This window comes from Carlito syrichta, unplaced genomic scaffold (genome assembly GCF_000164805.1).
Source record: "Carlito syrichta isolate Samal-C Ts95f unplaced genomic scaffold, Tarsius_syrichta-2.0.1 Scaffold303177, whole genome shotgun sequence".
Lineage (NCBI taxonomy): Eukaryota > Metazoa > Chordata > Mammalia > Primates > Tarsiidae > Carlito > Carlito syrichta.
The window spans coordinates 66524-76854 of record NW_007247273.1 but is presented as its reverse complement, the minus strand read 5'-3'; the positions used below and the strand labels follow the sequence as shown (position 1 = coordinate 76854).

General features: G+C 46.3%; 1 protein-coding gene across 1 annotated transcript in view; it reads right to left on the bottom strand.

Moving 5' to 3' along the window:
• Positions 1–1763: 1763 nt before the first annotated feature.
• The window catches only part of KCTD7 (potassium channel tetramerization domain containing 7), a 10763-nt gene continuing 2195 nt past the window's right edge, over positions 1764–10331 (bottom strand). Inside the window, exons 2-5 of the mRNA XM_008057971.2 lie at positions 9915–10084; positions 6249–6427; positions 5469–5841; positions 1764–2146 (exon numbers count right to left, since the gene is read on the bottom strand). Of these exons, the coding sequence (XP_008056162.2) occupies positions 2062–2146; positions 5469–5841; positions 6249–6427; positions 9915–10084 (807 nt within the window). The 3' untranslated portion in view covers positions 1764–2061. The remainder of the gene's footprint in view (positions 2147–5468; positions 5842–6248; positions 6428–9914; positions 10085–10331) is intronic.

The window sequence follows — 10331 nt, the reverse complement described above, 5'->3', positions numbered from 1 at the left end:
CTATTTTAGAGACAGGGTCTTGCTCTGTTGCCCAGGTTGGAGTGCGGTGGCACAATCATAGCTCACTGCAGCCTCGAACTCCTCCATTCCATTCTTCTTCTGATGCCGGGGTTCCTGGAGGAAGGCATAGGCTGGGCACACCTTCCCACGTGGTCAGGCTGCACAGCATGTCTGTGCAGTTATACCTGCAGGGTTGCAGGAACTTAACTCCAGCTGTTCCAGATCATTCCGCCACACCCAAGGTCTGGCCAGGGAGCCATTACTCACCTGCTCGGTCATCCTTCACTCATCACTCCAGAAGCAGGGCCCCTCCCCAACTAGTGGACGTGTGTCCCTACGAAGGTCAGGAAACTGGACACTCCATCTATCGCCTTAGTACTCGGGGGCTATTTAAGGCCTACGTGTCTGGAGAGTCTTTCTCGTACTACTTCCTAGAGTATCTGCTTTTCAAATCTTCACAGGTTGGGCAGGGTGAAGCCCTGAGCCTCCCAAGTGGGATCCTGAGCTGCCAGGAGGAAGGGAGGACTCTGCTACTGAACATCTCTGAGAATGTCACCAAGAGGCTCTGGGCTGGAATCCTGGCTCTGCCACTTCATTGCTGTACGCTCTTGGGGAAATGACACCTCTGTGAGCTTCAGATTCCAACTTGTAGGGTATTATTAGTGAACTATGGCTATGTGACTGTGTGCTCAGTAATGAGGTCAGGGAATACACTGGGCACAGGTGATGTGGTGTTTTTATTTAAAGCCAGAGTAATCAGAGATTTAAAGTCAGCAACTAAAGGGTGGTTAAGAACTTACCTTTCTGGGTTAATCCATGAAGTGGCTCCAAGGGCCATCTTGATGAGGATGCTTGTTAGCCAGGAAGGTGTCAAACTGCTTCCAGAGGAAGGGCAACTTATGTCCAGGGAAGGGTCTTACCCACTGAAGCTCATATAAGCTTGAGCCACTTAGCTCTCCATTGAAAAATAAGTGGTGACGACAGGAGGAATTTCTTTCAGAACTACCTGACATGGCTGTGAGCCATGCAAGTGACTGCAATTGTGGTCTCTTCTTCTCCTGGAGAACTCTCAACTGAAGAGGGCAGAGCTATTTGCCTAACCTGGAGTGGGCACCCTCCTACCTGAAACAGCGACAAGGCTAGAGCAACTCTAGAAGGGCGGGGCCCACCTCCCTTTAATTTCAAGTCAAGGTAGAAGTTCAGCAGCTGGTCAGGGAAGCGTCTGTCTTATTTAGTGTGGCATCCCCAAACATACCACATTTTAAGTAGAAACCAAGACATATGTGCTGGCAAAGTGGGGCAGAGATGGAATTAGAGCAAGTCTCTAAAAAAGAAAGGCACAACACCCAGATTCTAGTTCTCGACTTTAATGCCCTCTGAAGGTACTGAGGCGCCACACACCAAAGCGCTCACAGACAGGTACAAGAACCAACACAAGGAAGTGTTATATTGTGTACATAAACCCAACACTGTACAAAAGAAAGACAATGGACCCGGTGACCTCCCACACTCTAGAGGTGACTGTTTGATCCTACACCCAATCTTTGTTCCCACCTTCCTCAATCCCCTGCCAACCCTCCTCCCCCCTTCCCCACTTTACACACACACACACACACACACACACACACACACACACACACACACACAGAATTTAAAAAAAGTACCCTTCCCACCCTAACTCCCAACACTCCAGCTTCAGATGAAAAAAGTCTCTTTCTATTAAGGACCATGAGACAGGCACCACCTTCATGCAGGAGCCCAAGTAAAATAGTACCCAATAAAGTTTATTCACTTACATTAGAATAAAGTAGGGACAGAAAGTATGCAGAAGGGCAACATTTGAAATTCTTACTGGGATTAAAATGCTCAGTGCAAGTAGTTTTTGCTTTGTTGTTGCTATTTGTTTTAACCTCTTCAGGATCCAGCTTGCACCAAGATCACACACGGATGCTCACCTCATTCCATATCTTGCAAATGTCTACTTCCTAGTAGTCCAGTGAGCACCCAGAGCAGGAAGGTTATATCACCTGATCAGCCTGAGGCACAAGGCTCAGACAGCTCTCAAAACATCCTAAGTCCCAGGAAAGAAGAACAGAAACTTCCAGAGTACAGCTGACTGCTTTCTGCATGGTAAGCATTGGGCAGCCTGGTGAACAAGGCAGAGGTAGAATAAGGAAGGTGATGGTTCCTCTCTTCCCTTTAGAATGTTACCCAAAGAATTCTTCCCTGGGAAGGGATGTTTCAGTGTGGTTTTGTTTCAGTCTTTTTTGTTGTTATTAGGTTTTTTATTTTTATTGAATTTTGTTATTGCTAGCATTGCACCATATGGTCCTATCTCCTGAAACTTGTACCTTCCCAACCAGTGAGCATGGTACCTGGGAGAAAAGTCAATCCAAAGGCAAGCTCCAAAGGCAGATACTTGAGTTTGACTCACTGATAACGACTGGCCTGTCTAAAGGCAAGATGCATCTAGTCCTTTGCCCAGATGAGAGGCATTTGCAGACACTGTGCAAAATAATTCTATAAAAATATTTTTTCTTTTCATCAGGGAGAAGCTTTCGTTCTTTGGAGACTTCCTTCTAGATCCAGTCCACTGTTCTGACACTCGGGCCTTACCATTTAGAGTTGGAAAGGGATCACACTGGGAGAAGTCACTTCCATCGGGATGACTCCTTTATTTGGAGGCCATTACCACAAACCACCACATTCCACTGTACTGTTCAACCTGGCCTTTGCTTCTCATCAGAGAATGGCCAAAACAGGCCAATGAATTATTTTGCTCCATTTAGAAAGAGCTCTAAGCTGGCTGCTCAGTGTCTCTTCTCCGCCTGCTTTACTGGCCCAGAGTCTTGTCTCCCACAATGGCACAAAACACACCACTGTGAGGACAACACAAAAGAACAGAGAAACAGAGGCATCTCCAGAAAGAGGCACAGGGACAATGTCTTATCCAGCCTTCAGGATCTGTAACCTCAACCAAGCTTTCAGGATCCATATCTGAGCAGACCTGTATTTGAGCAAACAAGTTTCTCCCTGTCTTACATGCATGGACTCTAAATAAACAAGCACTTTGATGCTCCGTGGCAGGGGCAGGAAGCAGAAGGGGCCGAGGCAAGATTCCTGGAAGTGGTGGGTTTAATCATCTGCTCTTTACTCATATGGACTTACTCATCAATAGTCTGCCTCACTATCTGTCAAAAATGAGCACATATTAGCCAGAAGGTTACACCAATCAGAGCAACCAAAAATGAGAGACTTTCCTGTTAGAGCAGGGCAAGAGTCACGTTGTTGTACTAAACTCCAAGGAGGAACATCAGCTCTAGAAAAGAGACCATCCATTTGTGTATGAGAACAATGGAGGAGCAAGGATCTCTGAACACAAAAGACAGCTCAGTCCTTGGACCTCTGTTTCACCCACATAAAAGTACAGTATGAGCACAGAAACATGCCCTGGAATCTCTGTCTTCACACAAGAGCCAGGAAATCACTGCCTTTCAATCCCATGAAGGAATTCAGCCAAGGTCCCAGGGCTTGGTCTCAGATAGTCACTGATGTCCTCAGCTTCCCCTTGCCCTCACCTCACTTATCTGGTCCTATACTTCTAAGACCAAGGAAGCTGTCTTCACAAATTCTTTTATTTCTTGTTAAAGATAGGGTCTTGCTATGTTGCCCAGGCTGGAGAGCAGTGGCTGTTCACAGATGGGATCACAATGCACTATAGGCTCAAACCCCCGGGTTCAAGTGATTCTCCTGCCTCAGTTTTCCAAGCGGCTGGGACTATAGACGCATGCCACTGTGCTGGCTCTCACAAATTCTTGACGTATTGAAAGAAAATCTCTCTTCAAGAATACCCAGGAACAGTTAGGATTTTACTTGTAAAATCCTAATTACAGAGAGACACCTTTAATGCAGCACAGAAATGTTATATTCTAATCAGTGGTGCTGCCTAGCTTTTCCTTTAGGAGATGCATGTCCAGACCCTGACTAGTCGTCCCGGGCCACAGACAGAGAAAGAAGGAATGCAGTGGTGAGACATCCTTGTGCATCTTTTTCTCTTTCTGAAACGTGGGGAGCAAAACATAATAGAAGTTTGCCACTGTCTTCCTACATCTCCTAGGAGAGTTGTGCCTCTCACTCAGGGCTTCCTTTACCTTCCCAGAATAGACACTCTCCTAGAAGAAGAATATTAGCAGGACAAAGCACAGGGTTAAGAGAGGTGGTCTTCTTTTAAAGAGATTCACCACAGGTTAGTGAATGAAATAGCAGCCAAGGAGTTGTTCTGAGCCTCTAAAGAGGATGCTACATTTCAAAGATATCAGAAGATTGGCCAGGCGTGGTGGCTCATGCTTGCAATCCCAGAACTTTGGGAGGCTGAGCCAGGAGGATTGTTTGAGGCCAGAAGATCCAGACCAGCCTGGGCTACATAGTGACACTCTGTAAAAAATAAATTAGCCAGGCGTAGTGGTGTACACCTGTTGTCCCAGCTACTCAGGAGGCTGAGGTGGGAGGATCACTTGAGCCCAGGAGGTTGAGGCTGCAATGAGCTGTGATCATGCCACTGCACTCCAGTCTGGGTGACAGAACAAGACCCTGGCTCAAACAAACAAACAAAAACAAAAAACAAACAAACAAAACCCACAAAGATATCAGAAGATCTAGGACTCTTGCCTGCTTGAGTTAGGGAATCTTCAAAAGGGGTTTTTGAGATTTGCATTCCAGCCTTGTGAGAAGATAGCCCAGCAAGCAATGAAGGTTGGTGAAAGGTAGGAGAAGCCATGGCCCTAAGACAGGGCTGTAAACATTGTGGTTTTCTAAGGCCAACCTGGTACAAGGCTTTGGCAACGATAGTTACATCTCCAAAAGGTGGTGAAGAGCGTCTTCCAGGAGGAAAAGCAGTCTTCCCACATCCTAAGAATGTGGGAACTTTCTTGGAAAAAGAGGGGTGCACTGGCAGACAAGACGCTCTTTATTCTTCGGCCAGGGGATGTGGGGTAGCTCTTCAGGTAGATCCCCCATCATATTCCAGGTTCATACCAACACACTGAGCACAAGGAAGGTTTGCTTAAACAGGGTTGAGGAAGTGATTACACCTACATCAGTTGGTAACGCGGCTCTAAAATGGGCAGAGACTCTCCTGTAAGGTCAAGAAGGTGACAAAACCTCTATGGACTTCCTGGTCAAGCCCTGCCTAGACCACATCAGCCTCAAGGAAAGAATGCCATACCTTGAGGAAAGGCCAGGTGAGAGCAGGCCCTGAGTCCTCATGGGCCCTGAGCCTGACCCTGAGACGCAGCCAAGGAGACTGGAGCTGCATCTCCGTCCACTTGGAGCTGTGGCCTCAGGACTTGGTCCTCCCCTTGGCAGGTGCCGGGGCAGTCAGCAGCCCCTCCAAGGATCTTACTCTCAGAGCCACCAAGGGGATGGGCAACCTCCCTGATGGGATTCTCTTGCCTACCATGTCTACTCACCACCATGTGATCTTGAACTCATAGATGGGGCGCTTGCAGTAGTAGTGGTTGACAAGGTGCTTGTCACACACGCCTATGCACTGGTGGTCCACAGTGAGGCCTTGGGCCGAGAGGTCCGTGACCAGGCAGTGCAGTAGGTCATACACGTCAGCCACTGCCTCCCAGGGCCCAAAAGACACATCCACCTCGCAGTGGTGCTCAAAGAGCTGCCCGTCACTCTCGCTCCGCTCGAAGCGCAGGGAATTGAGGAGCGGACACTCATAGGGGGTGATAGGCATCTCCTCCTTGAAGACACAGACCTTGAGCTTGGCAAAGCGGGCCTTCCTCTGGACCGCACGCAGCCGGGCGATCTCCACAATCCGCTCCAGGTGGTCTATGAGGGGTGGACACAGCACCTCTCACTGGGGTGCAGGGGCAAAAGAGGGCAGTGGGAGGGTACTAGTGACAGCAGGCTGCAGAAGGGAAGGGACAGGTTTTCTGGGAAAGGGATTCAGTGGGCCTATGAAGGACACAAACTCAAACAACGGCCATCGCTCTCCACAGCAAAAGGAAACCAACGGGATGAGAACTGTCCTTTTGAAATGTGATTTGCCGATTGTCACAGGTAAAGTGGGCCCACCTGAACCTGAACTTTTCCCGTGTGACCCAAGGGGAGGACATTCTCTCCCATCTTGAGTAATCTGGATGAACCTTGGACCCAGCTGTTCTAGCGGAAACCTAGGCACTGACAGATGCCCTGCCGCCCTCCACCCCAACTGTCCTTGGCAGTCGACCCCTCACCTTTGTAATAGGGCATGAGTCCCAGAAATGCCTGGCGCACTTTCTCGCCCTTCAGTGGTTGCATGTTCTCCAGCTGCTCCAGGAGGGGTCCAATGGCATAGTACTGAGCCTCTTTGTATACAGCCCGCACGCGTTCCCGGGGTGGCAGATCCTCCGAGCGCAGGAAATTCAGCACATCTCTGAGCAGGAAGTAAAGAGGGTCAGTAAGAAGGAGCTAATGGTCTTGGGCAGTGCCACACAGCAGTTAGACAGAACGTGGAACCAGACTGCCAACTGTGTAACATTAGGGAAGTAAACTTAACCTCACTGTGCTTCAATTTCCCCATCTGCAAAATGGGAGAGAATAACAAGTCTACCTCATAATGTTATGAGGTAATTAAGTGCTTAGAAAATTCCTGGCACAGAGAAAGCCTTTGCTAAGTGCTATTGGTTGCTATTATCAGGATAATTATTATTACTACTATAATCACTATTCATAGGTATTATTATTATTAATATATAGGCATAATGGAAAGACATGACATATAGCCCCTTAATATATAACTATGTAGATTTAAAATTGAGGTATAAATAATATATAAATAATATATACCTCAAAATAAGGTATATAAATAAACATAAATGTACAAATATTAATTGTAGAGCTCAATTGTTTTAAGTATAAATATACCCACCCAACCACCACCTAGATCACGTTCCAGAACATTTCCATCTCTTCAAAGTTTCCTCGTGCCTCTTCCCAGTTAATTCCTAGAGAAGCAACCACTTTAACTTCTCCTTCTATCAGTAAAGATTAGTTTAGACTTTTCTTGAAATACGTATAAATAGAGTCATACAGTATGTTGTCTTTTGTAGCTGGCTTCTTTCCTGCAACATAATGATTTTGAGACTTATCCACTATGTTATGTATTATAGTAGTTTGTTTCTTTTTATTATATAAATTTATTATATAATAGTATACCATCATTTGAATACACTGTGATTTATTTGCCCATTTTCCTGTGGCTGGACATTTGGGTTGTTTCCAGTTTTGGGCTATTATGAGTAAAGCTGTGATGAATATTCCTATATATGACTGTTTGTAGCACAAGCATCAGTCTCTTGGGTAGATTCTCAAGGAGCAGACTCGTTCATTCATAGGGTAAGTGCATGGTTAGTAAAGTGGTTGCAGCGTTTTACATCTCCATGAGCAATGTGGAAGAGTTCTAGTTGTTCCAAATCCTGCCGGTAGTATTGTTTTGTAGCTATATGGAGAAGACAGACTGCCTGACCCAACATACTGGTTCTAGGACTGAATAAAATCATACATTGCATTTTCTTAAAAATTCAGTCCTTTGAATTTGTTTTTCAGATTATTTGGTGCTAAGAGTAATCAGATCCATCACCATTAGATGTGGGAAGGAGGTGAGTAAACTCCAAGATCACGCTGCTATCTCAATAGTAGACAAGTCTACGACCATAATACAAATACCAGCTAACACCAAATATTGACCTGTGTCAGTCACTGTTCATGTGTTATCCCATTTAGTTCTTTCAATGACATTATGGGATATGTGCTCTCTTATCTCTATTTTATAATGAGGCCCAGAGAACTTAAGAGACACCTTTGCTCAAGCCGCCACAGCTGCCGGAGGCCCAGACCCAGACATGCACACCCACACTAGTCTGGGCTTCAGCAGAAGCATTCAGACCAGAGGGTGGCACGCTGATCACAATGGGGAACCAGCCCAGGTGGAAGCCCAAGCGGCCTCCATGGGGGTGCTGGGGGCCACATGAGCTGTACCAGCAGAGAAATGCACCCGACCAAATGCCCCAAACCCCTATTTTATTTGAGGTGTTCAACAACATCATCTGCTTCAGTGGTTGCATGTTCTCCAGCCATTGGAGTCTAGCAGCCCAGGAAATGCCATCATCTCCTGCTTTCTTCCACACTCTTGTCTGGTTCTGTAACTCTCCAGTGGTGGCCACCTGGACCTGGGCACATCAGCTTCGAGTCAAACCCTGTTCCCCTACCCCAAGACCCTCAAATCAAATCAGTCCTCTAGTGTCTTTAGCAAACCCCGGTGAACTCTGAGAAACAAAACCCGGAGCAAGGCCTAGCTAAGAGTGCTGTGGGAGCTGCCAGCTGGGGCCAGCACTTTCCTCCCCCAAACAGCCTGCAAACAAAAATCTTTTTATAGTTCTGCAGAGTGATGTGACACTTTGTTTTCTCAGCATCAGAGGCAGCTGACAGCCACTGGGGAAACACAGATGCTTCAAAGCAAATTATTTGACCAGAGGCTCCTTTCTGAGGGTAAAATGACCCTTTCCCACAATGTGAGTGATCCTACTTGGAGGAGGCCAGCACAGAGACGTAGTGATTGGAGAGTTTCTGCCTCCCTGGGCATTTGGTTCAAGGTCAAGACCATGTAGGTTCTCTAGTTATCTTCAAAGTTACACTGAAGGAGTAAAGAGTTCTAGCCACATACTCTGAAAATAACCTGGCCAGGGGTCACACCAAGGCTCTTTATTTAATCCTCATGGACAGTCTGTGAGACAGCTATAATTATTTCTCATTTCACAAACAAGGAAACGGAGACATAAATTATTTAAATTGTTTCTGTGTAACACTGTCAGAAGTCCTTTCTTAGGAAAGGCTATTCCCCCCCTCCTTTTTTTTAGACACAGGGTCTTGTTATGTTCCCCAGGCTGGAGTGCTATTCACAAGCATGATTATGATGCCCTACAGCCTTGAACTACTGACCTTAAGCAAATCTTCTGCCTCAGCCTCCAGAGTAGCTGGGACTACAGGGGCATGCCATCACACCTGACTGCCCTTGTGTGTGTTTGTGTCTGTGTGTGTGTGATTATGTTTTTCCATGTTTTAGTGTTAAAATAACAATAACAACAAGAGTTTTTGTTTTTTGGGTTTTTTTAGACTTTTCTTGGCAAAATTAAAGAATGGCAACCTATGGAAGCCCCTCTCTCACTATTTTTGTTGTTGTTGCTTGCAACTACTGAATTAAGTCTGAGAACCACTGCTACATACCATGCTTCCTCCCACAGCAAAGTCAAGTCCCAGAATCTGGATCTAAAGGTATTCTCTGAGTTGCTTTAGATCACTCTCATCTCTATGTTGGATCACATCTATTCTTCGCACAGATGACAACTTCCTGGTCTCAAATTGCCTAGGGCATGAGTGCGGTGGCACAGGGCTGTAGTTCCAGTTACTCAGGGGCTGAGGTTGGAAGTTGAGGTGGAGGCTGAGGTGGGAGAATTTCCTGAGCCCAGGAGTTTGAGGCCTGAATGCACCATAATTGCTCTGGTGAATAGCCACTGCATTCTAGCCTGGGCAACACAGCAAGATCTTGTCAAAAAACAAACAAACAAAAAAACCAAAAATCAAAAACAAATTGTAAAATAAAAATAAAATTTTAAAAATTCCATAGGGTAGAGCAATTTCATTATACCAAGACAGTGTGTGTTACTTGAATTTCTCTAGCTTTCCTTGTATCCTTTGTCAAAGAAACGAAGAATTTTGATCCAATTCAATCAGCACATTGATTACATTCCATCAATAAGTTAACTTCTCTTCTCGGTACGATGGAAGATGCCAAGTTCCCATCCCCAAGCCCAGGCTACTCACTTGCTAGAACTACAAAGTTGATTGCAGAGGGAGAGACATACCCAAAGTGTGTGCCATCTCGGTCAATGAAGTACCGGCCCTCGGAGTCTGTAGGGATGTAATGTCGTCCACTGAACATGGCTGCCAGCATGGTATCTTCGTAGCGCCGCAGGGTAGACAGGCGTGTCGTGAAGTGAGCCCCTCCAATGTTAAGGGGGACAACCTCAGGAAACTAGAAAGAAAGCACCGGGAACAAGAGAGGGGAATGAGAGCCAAAGCAGCTCCTTCTTCAGTCTTCTCAGGTTTAGTGCCACACCATTCACTCAGTCACCCAAGCCCGGGGTCAGTCTGAACATTTGCTTCTCTCTCTTTCCTCTGCCCCACACTCATCGATTGCCAAGTCCTACCCATTTCCATGCCCCATAGCTCTTTTTTTTTTTTTTTGAGTTGGAGTCTCACTCTGTCACCCAGACTGGAGT